The sequence below is a fragment of the Podarcis bocagei genome (genome assembly GCF_964188305.1).
Source record: "Podarcis bocagei genome assembly, chromosome: 3".
In the NCBI taxonomy this organism is placed as follows: Eukaryota; Metazoa; Chordata; class Lepidosauria; order Squamata; family Lacertidae; genus Podarcis; species Podarcis bocagei.
In genome coordinates, this window is record NC_138127.1 from 61,243,557 (window position 1) to 61,260,148 (window position 16,592).

Below are 16,592 nucleotides of genomic sequence, written 5' to 3' on the forward strand. Positions count from 1 at the left end.
TCCCACACACCTTCCTTCACCGCATGGAAGAAACAAACCAGGAACTGGCTTTTTTAAATATGCAGACTCGTGCTTGTAGTTTATTACTTGTGTAACAAAACACAAACATACCACCATGGCTTGTTAGGAGAGAAGCCACCCACAAGGTTCACATGTAATGGCAATCCAGCCTCTTTTGGTTCACTCCATTCAGGAAAGGGAGCAATGTGGAGGAGTGCTGCACATGTTCACTTTAAAACCATAGTTGAATTTAATTTATGGTTAAAAACAATGTCCGAACTAAGTCACTGTAAGAATGCTGGCTAGCCAAGGAGATCAAGTGGTCTTAGCTGAAGTTCATGTATTCTGGGGCCAGTTCCTGAGTGTACACAAAAACAGAATGGCAGCAAACCTCGCTATCTTATCTATAAAGTATTTATTTCCTTAAGTTAAACAAACAGGGTTTTTTTTTCAAGGATAGTTTCCATCTATAAAATGAACAAAGTACAAGCTCTGTACAGCAGATTTTAAAGAACCAACTGAAACGACAGTTTCCAAATGACATCTGATTTGCAAAACAAAATTCACATGTACCCCCATCATTTTTGCTTTGAAGACACTCAAGATAAGGTTAGCACAGAGATTTGTTTCCAAGTCTCCTAGTGATTTATTATAAAAGGAAGAGGGGTGGGGGTGGGGGAGAGATGTTGGCTACTTCTGATACCCAAGGTCAATATCTGCCACTGACTGCAACTGCACACCCTCCGTTCATGTCAAAGGTTTTCACACAGTGCCCCTTAGTACACCCCACTGACAGAGGATCTGTGCAGCAGCAGTCGTTGGTGCATAGCACCAGAAATCCATAGACTTTAAAAAAAGGATGAAGTCACAGTAAATAACTTTGGCACACTGTGTCATGTAAACATAGCTAACTCCACATTACCATATTTCCATTCTCATCCATCACCCACAATTTGCGGTCTCAGCATGGAGATACTGTCTGCGTAGGATCTCTAGAATTTTAAGAACATATTCTCATTTTATAATACATAGACGACATTAGAGTTTCTGGAGTGGGGAGATATTATTAATAAAACTTACTAGCAACTCTGGTTAGGTTAACAGTCAAGGCAGCAAACTCCTATTATTTCAGAAAACAGCAGCTGATTTGCCTGCTAGCTTTTAAATCACAAGAAAAAAATGTTAATATTTTAGCTCCCCTTCATTAAGTTCTTTTCCCAGAAGCGCTGGATCATAACCAGTTGGCTGTATAGTTGTGAGTTGAATGCATAGTCCCTCAAATATTAAAATATCACCATCTTCACCGTCACTAATATTTTTCATGTCAAGTGTTGGGTGGCTGAAAATAAAGCGAATCTTGAAAAACTCGAGTCCAAAGTTTCTCTCTCTTTGTTGCCAAGGTCGTATGTAAATAGGATATACATGGGAACTTGCAGTGTGGGAGAAGGAAATTTGGTCTGGAAGAGGATTATATGCACAAATCCACATTCAAGGAAAAAGCAATGTGGATTCAAACCATGTAGAATTCATATGACATCTGTGAATACTACCTGCAGAGATCACAAGCATGTCATATAACAGTTTATCAGCCTGTTTTAAACCAGTACTGCAAATGTCAAAGCCTTTGTGTCAATGGAAGAATTTTGTGGAAAATACTGCAGCTATAGGGGAAAATACAGTTTATGGAATACTCTTATGACCTATGTAGCTGGAAGAGAACACTGTCAAAACATGATTGCATAATAATTTGTCTTTGTCCTTTGTAATCACCAGAGGGCACCGTTAAAATCTTACATAAGCTGTGTTTTTAAGAAGGGGGGGGGGTTTACAGGCAAAGACATCAGAGTAACCCCAGACATTACTTTGATATAAAAACAGCAGTTGGATTGAAATGGCTCCTTCCAATGTATTCAGAACATTTTCCTCCAGCCAAGTTTGAAACACCAGTTTAAAACAGGACACAGGTGTAAAGAAAAAACCCAGACCATGATAACTCCCGCCCCCCAAAAGCAGAGGCGTGACAGCTGAAATGTTGATATTTAGTAGGTAGCTGCCCATGCTTCCACGAGAAGGCTATTGTGATCTTGTGCTGTCAGACAACTTTTTAAAAGGAGAAAAAGAAGCACATATTGATAAGAACACAACCTGAAGACCAAACCCTCCTAGCTGCATTATTTTAAGAAGGCCAAACTATTTTTTTTAAGTAGCCCCAAATTGCCCAATACAAATACCAAGTTTATAGATATCCAGAGCACATGGCGTGAATTCCCCAACTGGAGGTGACAATGCTGGTGAGATGAAGCGTGCGAGCTCCTTTCTGCCATTTGATCACCCTCCTCTGCAGAGGTCCAACATTTCCCAGGAGGAAGCACAAAAAACAAAATAAAAAATAGGCACACTTCACAAAGCAGAAACATCCAGTGTTTGCATGAACACAACTCAGCAGCACAAACCTGCATCTTCACAAAGTTTTGTTCTTCTACCAACTGTCCAGTCCACTTCCCAGAAAAGTGTTAAATTGCTTTTCTTTGTTCTGTTTGTCTTGTTTTGTTTTTTGGATAAATTACAGGATGATGAAAAATTGATAGAAAGTTGAAAATTTCGACAATATATATTTTTTATATATATTTATATATAAACATATATAATGTTTATATTTAAGAGTTCTGTCATAGAAAAGTCCATGGTGAAATATACCAAGTACACATGGCAAAAACCTTCAAAATGCTTTGATTTCTGGAAACCACGAACACTGATTTCTATGTAAAATGGAGACTGCCAATGATCTTCTCCAAACCATTTGCTTCCCTCCCCATCAGTCCCTCCCTCCCTCCCTCTCCCCCACCCTCCCCCTCTTCTGTGTGTTGAAAGCAGTTTCCTGCTACTGTACATCTGTTTTTCCTAGGAATCTTAGTCATCTGCTGTGGAAGGATTTAGCTTGATGCCGGAAAGGAACTGGTGAGCCTTTGCGGTGGAAGGGAGCGAGTCGTGCAGCAGCTACGTCTGACCAGGCAATGGCACGGTCCCCAGCTCACTTGCTTCCCTTTTGTTCACTTGTCGCCTACTTTCAGACAAAGATGGAATACTGAGGTATATAAAGTATCAGTAATGCAATCAAAATGTTGCCCAAGGTTTCGGAAAGGGGAACAGTCCTCCTGAGCAAGCCCTACTACTGCTGCAGGTTCAGTGTGAACTTCCACTGCTGCGATAGCGAGGGGTTGCAGACTTCAACCGTCAGACCACCGTTTTTGGCATTTCGGCTGTCTAAGCAGAGGTTACTGCCCACGTGCCTCAGTTTCGCATTGCTTTCAATTTGTTCCCATTTCTAGAAGAAGAAGAAAATTTAAAAAGTTATTCCACTTAGAGAAATGTTGATTTTAAAAGCCAGTATTTTCTAGGGTTATTTTGTCTACCATCTATTTTCCTTACGGCAAAGAATTGCAACTCCTTAAAGTCATTACTGTTAAATTTGCTTTGCAAACCCGCTGTGGCTGTAAATTTTCCTTTAGCATTGTCCATGCAAACTTCCCAAATGGAAGCTGAAAGCCCCTGGTATACTGGAGTGGGAGATTAAATGCTGGGAGGTGAATGAAACCTAAGGATTTAGTTACACTAGAGAGCTTGCTGTAAGAAAGGCCAGCCATTAGTTCTACTGTTTGTGGACTGCTCTCCCCAGGGAGGCTTACCTGGCACCTTCATTATATACCTTTAGGCGCCAGGCAAAAACATTCCTTTTCAACCAGGCCTTTGGCTGAATAACATCTTATCTCCACCCCCATCGTTCAGTGAGATCCAGTGCCGAGGGCCTTCTGGCGGTTCCCTCATTACAAGAAGTGAGGTTACAGGAAAGGACCTTCTCAGTAGTGGCACCCGCCCTATGAAAGGCCCTCCCAACAGATGTCAAGGAAATAAGCAACTATCTTACTTTTAAAAGACATCTGGAAGCAGCCCTGTTTAGGGAAGTTTTTAATATTTAATACTGTATTGTTTTTAACACTTGATTGGGAGCTGCCCAGAGTGGCTGGGGAAACTCAGCCAGATGGGCGGGGTATTAATAATAATAATAATAATAATAATAATAATAATAATAATAAAATGTGTTTGTGGGAGTGGCTGAGGGGGTTATTGTTTTGTTTTTATTATGTATTTATTGTTTTATGTTGCATTTATATGCTGTGAACTTCCCTAAGATCAACCTATGAAGGGCGTTATACGACGACTGTTGTTGTTTAGTCGTTTAGTCATGTCCAACTCTTCGTGATCCCATGGACCAGAGCATGCCAGGCACTCCTGTCTCCACTGCCTCCTGCAGTTTGGTCAAACTCATGTTAGTATACTACTACTACTACTACTACTACTACTACTACAATGAGTCTCACAGCAGCCAATCCAATGGGCAAAGTGATTCAGTGACACAAACCCAACACTGCTCTACTGCCAGAAATCCAGCAGACATATATAATATCCTATGGAAAGGTAGGTGGCAGAACAAGGCACAGGGAAGAGGAATAAATATCTACAAGCGTGCACATGATATTGGTGTGCTCTCAGCCCTATTTGCACATGGCTGTATTCTGTTTACTGACCTGTCTACCATCATTTTCTCTACAGCCCTGAAGTTTTATGAGTGAGCCAGGAGCTCGGTCTACAACAGTAAGGCACAAATCCATATGTTTCACTGACTTGTCCTTTGTTAAGGCCCATTCCTGCAACAGAAAGGAAATGACACATAGTTATATTCGTGCAGAATGCTTGCAAAACATTTCATTTACCTGATAGTTACAAAATTCTTCTAATATGAGAAAAGGCTCTTACAAAGACAGAAGTGTCTGTTATGAAATGCGAATTGCTGATATTCCCCTCCCCCCCCATCTCTCTCTCTTTCTACCTAGGGAGAAACATTTGAGAACTCTGCCCCAATGATTTTAGATGGTGCTTTGGAATCCAACATCAATCCTGGAATTGTGAATCTGGAAGTGCAATACTGCTTTTAAGATGAACTGGAGAGAGTTGTCCTATACTGCCCTCTGCTGGCAGTACAGCACAACATCATACAGCTGGATCCTACCTTCCGGGAATACCTAAATGTATTGAATGAAATTTAAGGTTTTGCTTCACCCCTAAGAAAGTAAGAAACAGGAAAGACTCACAGACAACGTTTGAACTGCCAGTGACATTTTATACCCATCTCTCTTATAAAACCTGTATTTCAGCATGTAAGGTAAAGATTGCCTGGGCAGTTAAGTCCAGTCAAAGGCAACTATCGGGTTGCGGCGCTCATCTTGCTTTTCAGGCTGAGAGAGCCAGCATTTGTCCATAGACAGCTTTCCAGGTCATGTGGCCAGCAGGACTAAACTGCTTCTGGTGCAACGGAACACAGTGACGGAAACCAGAGCGCACGGAAACAGTTTACCTTCCCGCCGCAGCAATACCTATTTATTTACTTGCAGTGGTGTGCTTTTGAAGTACTAGTTCGGCAGAAGCTGGGACAGAGCAATGGGAGCTCACTCCGTTGCGGGGATTTGAACCGCCAACCTTCCAATCGGCAAGCCCAAGAGGCTCAGTGGTTTAGACCACAGCACCACCCGCGTCCCTTTCAGCATGTACACCAGGCCATTTCTGATGACTATCGCCCACATAGGCAATGCATATTGAGGGTCTCATTCCATCTCCAACTTGCCTTGAAGTGCAATTTCCCATTATTGGAGATGATCAAGATCGACCTCTCCACTAACTACACTGTAAGCACCCAGCTCTTCCATAGGAATATTTCAAATGCAGAACTGCAGCAGCGCCACTTCATTTTCAGTAGAGACACATGCAGCCTACTTCTGGGAAGTGGCAGCAACTGAAATCTGATTGTGCTAGGAGTCAGATTAGGACGAAGGCGCCACTGAGCAATTGACTTAACTAATGGGGTTTGGCAAAGAAGCCATTTGGTAACAGTGTTTTAAAATGATTAATGTGCAAGTCAGCCCCTGAATAAAAATACTGAAAAACTATGTGAAGCATGAGATGTTAAAGGGTATTACAAGCATATCTTTCCCAAGTAGAAGGTTGTACGTTTAACGAACAATTATTCTTGGTTTTCATTCGATCAGCTTAATTTTATTTCCCACATGATCTGACATGCCTAAGTGGAGACTTGCTCCTCAACTATTGGGGCAGCTTAAAGTATTTCCAAAATGGAGCAACACATAGCGAATGGGGAGGGAGGGAGACAGACAGTGTGGAAAAGGATTTAGGCAAAACAAATGTAGAAAAAAGGCTGTGGAAGAAAAAAGCAGGCTAGGCTTGAGGGAAAGGAGGGCTGCAGAGAATGAGGGCTTCTGAGTTGCAGGCAGCATGGGTAGCCAAGAGGAGAATGGAACAAGGAGGAGGCATTTAATGAATGGCTGCAGTTAGAAAAAGATAAAATTATCAAGCTTAAGGTGAAGTAAGGGCCAGGAGCTAGAGGAAAGCATTCTGCTTTGAAAAAAAGGCCAGAGTGATCTGAATTGTGGGAGCTGCCTACTTTCCTTAAGTTCCACTCCTGCCTTTGACCACAAGATGGAGCCATTCCCAAACAATGACCTTCACAAGCCAAGGGAGAAAAGGCAACTGAAGTTGCAGCGCTAAGTTGCAAGATGAGAACAATTTGACTGCAACTCTGCTGCAAAAGATGACCGCAGGTACTTAATACATCCATTGCTTGAGGGCTGTTGTGTACCAGAATCCAGGCTATTTTGTCTGGATTCAGTTTAGGGCACACTCCACTTCCCCTTCAGCCTAGGGAATTTGTGCTCCTGTAGCCATGCCAGATATTTTATTTCTTTTCACTCAGCCAAACTATCCCCCATGCACGGCATGGGATATGGAAATAAATACCTAAGTTTATTGACATCACCTCTGCACATCATCTCAAAGTGAAGCAAAAAGGCATGAATTTTGAAAATGTCAGCTTTGTGTCTCTCGTTTAAGGCACCATTTCATTGGTAGCTGTTTAATTATGTTTAACCCTGAGGTTCAAGAGCTGTTAATGGAAATCCGTGTTCTAAAAGGAAGAATGTCTTTCTCACATGCATATACACTCAACCCATTCATTCACCCACCTTATCCTCAACATGAAAAGAAAAATGCTTGCAGGCCAAGTCTCAGAAGGATGAAGTAATACTTCAAATGTCTATATGTTAAGTTTCTGTATCTGCACAAACAATGAGAAGTTAAGCCTATTTACAGCCCACAAAAGTTAAATTATCCAGTATCCTTTTGTTTGTCGTGTCATATCTCCTTAACACAAACGGAAATTCACAAAGCCATATTTGGCAAACGTCAGAAGGAAAGGTGAGAAAACACCATTTAACAATGAATTTCCAAATAGGCAGGTCTAAAAGACTTAAAAGAGTAATATAGTAATAAACCTACTTTCTTTGGGGTGATAAAGAATATAAAATGTGATTTTCCCATCAGTCTTGTTTCTAACATGTAGTGAATTTAATTTATTGCCACTTATGAACCTGTGATTACTAACCTGGTTTCCCCCGGCATTATGACATTCATAAACACCAACAACGCCATCTGCAAAATGGCCTAAAGTGTCAAGGCAATTGGTTCCTTGCTGCAAGGCCCCAAAAGCTATATCTTGGTGATCAGGTACCCTGAAAAGTAAAACACCACCAAATAGTTTAGAATTCCAAACATCCGTCAATATTGAAAACTACTCTATGTTTGAGTAAAATTCAGAAGCAACACAATGCAGTTCTTTTCTAGAGCTTTCCTGTTGGTAGCTCTCTCAACCTCCACCAAAACTGCATTTTAAATTCCCCTGGATTTGAAGATAAATGACACAACAGCAGCCAACTGCACCACAGGAAGTTTTCCAATAAGCAGGTCTTCAAACACAGTTATGGAGGTACAGCAGAGAGCAGAAAAATACTCAATGTGCTGTGCATCTCTCTGCCTTTTATCCTTTAATAGAGGCATTCAAAATATTCTTTCAAAGCCCTTTCTCCCCATAACACACCTGATGAAGCAGCTAAAATAAACTGAACTGCATCCAGAATGACAATTGACAAGAGATGAGAAATTACTTCACACTGATCTGGTTTAAAGTACTGTCAGGGCAGAAACTCCCTTAACTAAACATGAATTAGTTATTCCTCAATGTCTTTTCACCCCACCCTGTTAAATTCACATTTATATGCACAATAGGAAAAACAGGGATTCTATCTACTTTAGTAATTATGAGTATGAAATAAGGAGTTGATAAGAAATAAGGAGTTCCAGATTATTTCCCTAGAAGTGACCACACATAGAAGAAAAAAATTTATCCATGTGACTTTTATATAGTATGGGAAATACATGGCTTGAACCAGAAACTTTGTGGTTGGGGCCCAGTCTAGTAAGCCATCTGGGTTTGTATATTCCAATCTTCAGCTGCTTTTTAGGTGCAGATGGGAATAGGGACATGAAATGTTAGCTTTTGTGATTGGCAAGCAGCGGCTGGCCTCTGAAGCAGCCTCCTATTCCAGCCTAGGCCAAATGGCAGAAAGGCAACTTTGCTTCCCCTCCCGGCCAACGGTACAGGACACCACTTTGAGCTCCTTAGATCAGGCATAGGCAAACTTGGCCCTCCAGGTGTTTTGAGCCTACAATTCCCATCATCCCTGACCACTGGTCCTGCTAGCTAGGGATCATGGGAGTTGCAGGCCAAAAACATCTGGAGGGCCAAGTTTGAGGAAGCCTGCCTTAGATGAAAGGTAGGATAGAAATGAAATAAATAAACAAACAAACAAACATGTAAATGCTATGTGTTGTGTTTTTAGTTTATGTGGATTTACAAAAGCAGCAAACCTATTCCTAGCAACACTGTCACACTTGATGTACAAGCTGCATTTTGAAGGTATTAAAACAGATGGACCAAAGTCACAAAATAAAAGTTAAATGAGGAAAGGATAGTCATTGTCCCCACTCCCCAATTTGCTGAAAAGCAACAGCAAACATCATTTGTATAAAATAGATGACTCACCTTAGCTCAGGGTACACATTTTCAAGATACCATTTGAAAGGTTTGCAGTTAAGTCTCCTTCTCAACTCCATTCGGCTTTGAATACTATTGAGAGAAACAGTGTTTATCAGCTATATTTAAATTGGCACAATCTAAAAAGAACCATTGGTTCCTATCTCAAGGGTAGTTCTGTGTTGCTGGACGAAGAGCATCACTCAGGGTGCCACCTTGTGGTCAAAGGCAGAAAAGAGAACTTGAGGGAAAGCTCCCAGAGTCCTAGCCAAGCTCCAACAGGTTGCTTAGACAAGACACAGAAACATACACCGAAAGAACAAATGCCCACTTCCCTAACAGTAACTAAATGGGAAAAGCATGTTAAGCTGGATAAACTATGGTGATTAATTGCAGCAGCCCAAAACAGGGCGAGACCTGATGCCCCTCACCCAGCAACACTGAACTACCTTTCAAGCGTGAACCAACGCTTCTTTCTCTTGTTGCTGGAGAAGAGCTTCAGTGAGGAACATGTTAAATAGAAAGTATGAGGTTTGTTCTTCCACCCAAGATCCCTCACTCCACTCCCCTGGGTCATATTCGGGGTTAACGAAGGGATCCAGTGAGCCCAACGCTGGTGCTAGAGAAGGGTGTTGCAATAATGGATAAATATTAGCTGTCCCTTGGGAAATGTCAAAAGGGTTACGGGAGTCTGGAGCAAGTTCAGCCCAATGTGGAGGCTTAATGTGGATGGGAGACCCTTTTGTTGTGGAGCTGTGACTGATCACACTGTCCGTTCTGTGAAGGCAAGACAGAAGTAGGTTTTGCCACAGGCAAGTCAGAAAGGATAGCAGTAATGTGACCCCTTAGCTCCACATACGTATCTGCCAACAAAGCTTACTTTATTTGTTGTGAGAATGTCAGTAGTAAGCTGAAAGATAGGAGCCTGAGAAGCAGTTTGTAGAGCGCTTCAAGCAGGGATTTTATTGGGCACAGAAGGCTGAACGGACTGAATAGAGGGATGCAGAGAAGGGTGAAGGAGTTAAAAAACAAGAACACAAAACCATAAACTGCCCATCCTCAGAGGACCGGGGAGAATGCAAAACCTCTAAAAGGGAACGCTACGAGTTGTCACACAGTATCCTTAAGCCCTCACTCTTTATAAGGAAAGGGGCAGTCACTAGCCTCAGTCAGGAGGTCTGAGTGCTGCTAGGAGGCATTCCTAGATAATAAGAGTAATTGGCTTCACATCCATTTGCCGCTTCCCCTACAGAAGCCTCAATGGCTTTCAGGTTTTGTGTTGCTCCGCAGATTACAGGTTGGTTAGTGCCACCTGAGGCCACATTCTCTGGCTAGCCGACTACCACTAGAGCAGCAAGGAGGAGCCTGAGAGGCCAGGAAGCAAAGTTCCCTTAAGGGAGAGAGCTAGGTGCAGAAAATTCTGGATTCTGGGAGCTTCCCTCAAATCTTTCTTATCTTTGACCATAAGGTGGGACTGAAACCTTCACTGATGCCCTTCTCTGGAGACATGTGAAATTGTATTTCTATAGTCAACGATACTTTTAGCATTAACTTTATAATATTTTAAATCCAGGCCAGCTCCGAAAGGCAATCTCAAAACGCACTAACAATAGGAAAGGAGTAATTACACTTACTTGCCATAAGGTACATTTCTGGCTGAAGGCACTGCTGCATAATAGAAATTTTTGTATTCATCCATCCAGACTTCTGCTGCTCTACGTGTATTTCTGGAAATATAATTCGGTATGTTATGTTATTTTTCCTCTTATTAATGTGGCAGGGTCCTTATTCCCTTCCTATCTGAGTACCGCAGATCCTTGAACATTAAAGATGCTGCAGGAACCAAAATAATAGACAAGTTTCATTCTTCCCCTCCTTTAGGTCATGATCTTGCTCAAAAAAATGAGGATCTTCCTTCTCCATTGACCAAGCGTTTGTAGAAAAACTGATTTCTGTGCTGTTGTCAGTAAGATACATTTTGAGGTTAACATGTTCACAAGTAGCACGACATGTTCCTTTCCAATTTGTCTTTTTATTGCTCCCAGTAATATTGTTTGAGGATTCATTTTGATCTCATGTCCTACTATACTTCTGATACACTTAGCATCTGATCAGTGTTGGCTAACCCAAGGACCTTGATACCAAATATGGGCATATGTGCACTCTTCCTCTTTTATACTAACAACTCTGACATATTCGGCTACATTTTGACTCCCAATTTTTTCTCGTTGCCATAGAAACATGCTGAAATCCAAAGACCTTTATTAATTCAATATGTATTGATTCATGCTCACTGGAATTTATTCAAAACCTTCTATTTTATCTTAACAGGCAATAAAATAAACATTATTGCTGGAAGTACTTACACAAATATTTGGCAATATACTTTCATTTTTCTGACTACTGCCCTTCCTAACCATGAAAATGGTAGCTAGGTAGGCCTAACTAGTCATGTTCACCTTTGCTTTTTCTACACTGGCCTGAAATTAACTTCTAAAAGATTTGCTGTATCAGTGAGATCAACCCCTAAACCTTCTAACTACAATTAGGACTTGTCACATTTTCAATGGTTGGTTGGTTTGATCATCGATACTGGTAATATCGGAATTCCCTAAATTGATTTTGTATCCCAGCACTTTTCTATAATATGGTTACTTTCTTCAACAACCTTTTCGACTGATGTCATTGGTCTTTGAAGGAGAAAAACTATACCACCAGTGTAGCACAGAATTTTTGCCCCATACCAGGGAATGTTTGCTAAAGGTTAGCTCATTTAGTTATTCTGACAGTAGTTTAAGCTGCAAAGACTTTTTAAAAGCCTCAATAGCATTTTACTCTTTGATAAAGAGCTCAGCCAGCTAATTATAAGCTAATCATCTTTGGTTCCATTGGTTTACTTAAAACAATCTCTTGACCATTACCTTGCAAAAACGGTACCACTTCCTCCTGGGAAGGTATAAGGGTGTTGTTTTCGGAACACGTGGCCAACTCTGCTGCATGGAATTATTTCTAGGCTTCCTCCGCACTGCCAAACACGGAATGAAATCTCTGTCATTGGGAAACAAGCAATAGATAATAAAAAAGAAGAAGACAAGAATGCAAAAATAGTTCTCTGTTCCTCCAAACATTCCCACTGCCCGCAACGCATGCACAGTATGTATATTTTTAACTCCCTGGAAATTTCTCGGGATTTTCTTGTGTCCCGAAAAAAGGGAGTTGGGAGAGTTTTTATTACTTGATTGACAAAAAGAAATACTGTGGTGGGAGAGGGGCTGTGCATGCACAAATCCGCAGGAATATCTGAATCAGCAATTCCCATTTATTTTCTTTCCTTTTTTGTTCTTTAATATGGATTTGTAGGCTATGGAAACAGTGCGGTTGCCTAGTCTTCTGAGGTTATTATCCCATTTTGCTTCAGCAATTTGTGGACACTGAAGCAACATCACACTAGAAGAGCAAGAATGAATGATAAGAAACACATCAATGTCAGGGGTGGTGGGACACATCTGTGCAAGAATCAAGCTTGTCTCTCCCACGTGGTTTCTATATTCTTATATACTGCAGCAATGTAGATGGCAACCACTTCCCTCAGAATCAATAAGAACAAAATTGCTACTTTTGTTCCAGTTCTTTCTACCCTGTGCTATTTTTATGTGCCCCTCATGTCAACACTTACGGCAAACCTGCTACTTCACCTCTCAAATTCCCATTTTGGATCAGGTTAATTTACTCCCTTTCTTTCCTAATACAGTAAAAAGGAAAAGCTTATGTCATCAGTACAAATTATTTAAAATGTCCACCCACTTACAATTAGGTAATTAAAAATGTTTAAATTCCAACATTCAATAGGCTACCATAACTATGTGGACATTCGTATTTCTTGACTCTTACATTAACACCTTGAAATAAGGACCAATAACTAAAGTGGGCATGGGGTGGGATCAATATTTGACGGTGTAATAGAACTATAAAATCACAATCCATCTTCGGCTAAGGTGCCAAGTGTCTACCAGGAATGATAATCAAAATTAATTAGCTCATCCCTCAAGTAACGACTTTACAATAGATTCCTTAAAGTATTCACAAGAAAATTAAACCCATGAACTGTCTGTGCCCAACTTTTAAAAAGTGTGGAACTTTTTATAAACCCTGCTAAATGAGACACTTTTGCAACATTTTAATTAACACAGAATGTTGTTCCCAAATTATGCATGACTTGTTTAAAGGCTAAAATCCCTTTAGTTTTTGTCTGCTTCTCCCTTGTACAAAGAAGTCCTCTCAGCTTTTATTTTTCAACATAAAGCTCTAATTTTAGAATGCAGCCCTGTTGTGGCTGAATTTTTGCCAATAATCCACTTAAAGTATTAGCTGTCATTTTAACCCACTCCAGACAGTGAACTAAAGGCCATGAACTCACAAAAATTAGATTACAGTATAATTTGCTTTTCTTCAAGAGAGAATTCTATGCAGAAAGAGTCTTACCTAGATTTTCTCCACCCCATACATCCATCATCATATCATATTTTCCCAGCTCTTCAAAATAAAATTTGTCCATCACAAAGAGTCCACCAGCTATCATTGGTGTTCTAAAGAGACAGGAGGGATAAAAGAGGGAAACTGAACATTACATACTGGCACAGGATAATCAGATACGAAGACTCTTCAACAAAGCATTTTCTGTTCATACCTTAAATAGGCCATTTTGCTCAGTTCTAGCTATCTGAACATGCTACCACTCTGAAACATGTTATCACGTAACTAATGCGGTTAAAACTGATTCCTGGTTAACCATTTCTCAGATTTCTTGGAAGCAGAAGTGGCTATTCCTAGAAATTGAAAAATGTTATCTGCACGCTTGTTCTGAAACAGACCATAAGTAGCCAGAAACTAGGATCCCTAGTTCAGATTATACAAGAAGCGGAAATTCAAACTGAAAGTGAATTCTGCTGCAGTCTTCCTTTGGACTGTGCAGAGAGAAGTGGGGGAGAAGCGTGCGAGTCCAAGGCTTGTTAAGGCTCCTTCCTGCTCCTGCATATTATCATAAATTAGTATGATGTGCCCTAGAGCAAGTTATAGCTTAAGATATGTGAAAATACAACTCTTTGCCCTCTGAAGTTCTTTAAGTATTTTACAAACCAACATACAAATCTATCCCATTTATCGATTTAAATTCAGGATAACGCATATTCTGCTCAAAACATTCTTCGCCTTAGATATGAGTTATGTACATTTGATTATTCTGCTTCTTGTGTTCATGGAGAGGGATAGCAACTTATGTGGCACACAAATCCCACACCTCTGACCACTGGAATTGTAGGAGATCCCCTGCCAACTTTTAAGTGTATCATTCTGAAGGAAAGGAAATTTACATTAATTTAAAGTGAAGGCGGATATCCCATGAAAGAGCGTTCTATGCAGAGAACTAAATTTAGGATCTGCATGGAACACACACAGTGCAACAGTTTAAAACAGGGGTGGCTAACCGTTTCTTGGCCCAAGGACTATCTATTCACCCTTGGCCAGCCCTCTGAAGGGTACATACCATAGTGTGGCCAAAGTGGGTGTGGACAGCCCTCTCTTGCTCTCTCACACAATCCACACACCAGCTCATGCAAACAACACACCCCAGAGGCTGCTCTCATTTGCCATGTAAAGTTCAGACTGCTGCCATTTTATTTCTGGTGGCGGGTGGGTGTGGGGCACTCAACCACACCGAGCTAAAAATGAATCCTGTTTTTGAAAACACGTTAAACTGAAAACAAAAACCAAACTTGCCAGTATCAGGCACAAATTGAGATGGGAGGGGAGGTCAAGCTGGGAGAACACCTTGCCTGGGGGGGGGGGGGTAAATCAAAGCAGCAACCACAAGGACTGCACTTTGCACGTTTAACTTTTCCTTTTTTGGATTATTTTTTCCCTTGGTCCCAAGGAGATGCAAAGTGCAGCTGGGACCAGTCTCAGCAGCCTGGCTCCACTCTCATTCCAAACTTGCATCTTCTCTTCCTCCCTGCAGGCAGTGGGTGCGGAATGCAAGGGAAGGGGGAAGCTCATCCTTAGAAGGCTAAGGGATGATATGTTGATTGTGTTATGTTTTGTTTGCTTCAGAGTGCTGCTCCCTTCTGGGAAGGGGCTGGCAAGGGAAAAGGAAAGGAAGGGAGGGATGCACCACCAGCAATCTATTTCAAGATCATAGCAAATCTCTGTTTTTGAGCTAGATAACCATATCTGCTCATCCTGCCCAGCAAGAGCCAGTGACTTCAGCTACTCTAGGGAACAGACATATGTCTTCATTCATTAGGCATTGGCACAAAGGATGCTAAGCATTGCAGAAGCTCCTTAAAGAGGAAGGAGCTCTTAATAAAGGAAGTGGCAGCTGCCTCTTGCAGTGACTCCACAAAGGAAATTCAGCCCTGCCAAACAACAAAACACAAACAGCCAAGGAACACAGTCTCAGTGCCATTATAATAATAATAAAAAAGCTGCAAAAATTGAGGGGGTCCCCAAAGACCCACCAGAAACCCTTCTGGGAGGCCAGAGATTGCTCACAGGTTAGCCATCCTTGGTTTAGAAGTTAATAGTTTAAAAGTTCAATAGTAATAAGAATCAAACTGTGTACACAAGAATAATTTGTATGCTCACTTTATGCTATTTGGGTAAAGCAGCAACTAAAGAATGAATTAAATTAGTACGCTATCCGTTTTGTGAGACCCCTACTGTTTAAGGAGTCTGTATTAACTAATTTTCTATATTACTTTCTTGGTATGTTGTGCAGAACAGAAAATCACTAAGCTTCATAAAACAGTTTTCAATTTCTCCTTCCTTGCGGGCAGTTCAACCTCACCTTAAATGGAAGGTTATACCTTTTTATGTTTTCCAATGGTAAGTCTCAGATGACTCAATATCACTACCACAGCAAAGCTCTGGCATTTAATACACAGTGAACAATATTTGACTTCAAGTACCAGCCTGCCATATTTCAAGTTGAGACTTTGATTAAATGCAAGACTTTCCTCCTGCATTTAGAGTTTGTGATGTGCAAAGTAATTCAAGAGCAGTCTGCCAAGCATAACCTGGGGAGATGGTAACTCAAAGTTGCACTTACTAAGAACCACAACATTGTTTTGTGAGGGGGAGGGTGGTGGCAGGAACATACTTTATGGGAGCAACTGGGTTTCCTTGCCGTGCTCTTCTTTGCTCAGGTGTCATGTAATCCCACTTGAATACCAAATTCCAGTCGAAGCCTAAGAGACAGTGGGGAGGTGGGGAGGGAAAAGAAAAAGTTACAAAGGTGCAGATCGGATATTACAACATTTTGTTTCTTTTAGTTTTTGGACCCATGGTTTAAAACAGACAAAAGTTTGCTTTAATCTATGGTTTCTCGTTTGCATGTAATGACAAGCAAGGGTTCTAAAGTTAAATTAAACAGTGTGGAAGTCCCGTTGTGCAGGAGAATGCAAGAACAGGAAGAATGCATGAGATTTCCAGCTCATTCACGTAACATGGAACCATGTGCGGTTTGTAAACAACAGCTAAGGGTTTAACAACAAATGCATCTTTTGAGGTTGTTTGTTTCCTCTCTGCTGATGCAGAGAGG

General features: G+C 41.0%; 1 protein-coding gene across 1 annotated transcript in view; it reads right to left on the bottom strand.

Moving 5' to 3' along the window:
- Positions 1-622: 622 nt before the first annotated feature.
- The window catches only part of GALNT2 (polypeptide N-acetylgalactosaminyltransferase 2), a 73,230-nt gene continuing 57,260 nt past the window's right edge, over positions 623-16,592 (bottom strand). Inside the window, exons 9-16 of the mRNA XM_081188252.1 lie at positions 16,152-16,239; positions 13,481-13,584; positions 11,920-12,046; positions 10,633-10,725; positions 9,008-9,091; positions 7,511-7,637; positions 4,587-4,706; positions 623-3,325 (exon numbers count right to left, since the gene is read on the bottom strand). Of these exons, the coding sequence (XP_081044378.1) occupies positions 3,170-3,325; positions 4,587-4,706; positions 7,511-7,637; positions 9,008-9,091; positions 10,633-10,725; positions 11,920-12,046; positions 13,481-13,584; positions 16,152-16,239 (899 nt within the window). The 3' untranslated portion in view covers positions 623-3,169. The remainder of the gene's footprint in view (positions 3,326-4,586; positions 4,707-7,510; positions 7,638-9,007; positions 9,092-10,632; positions 10,726-11,919; positions 12,047-13,480; positions 13,585-16,151; positions 16,240-16,592) is intronic.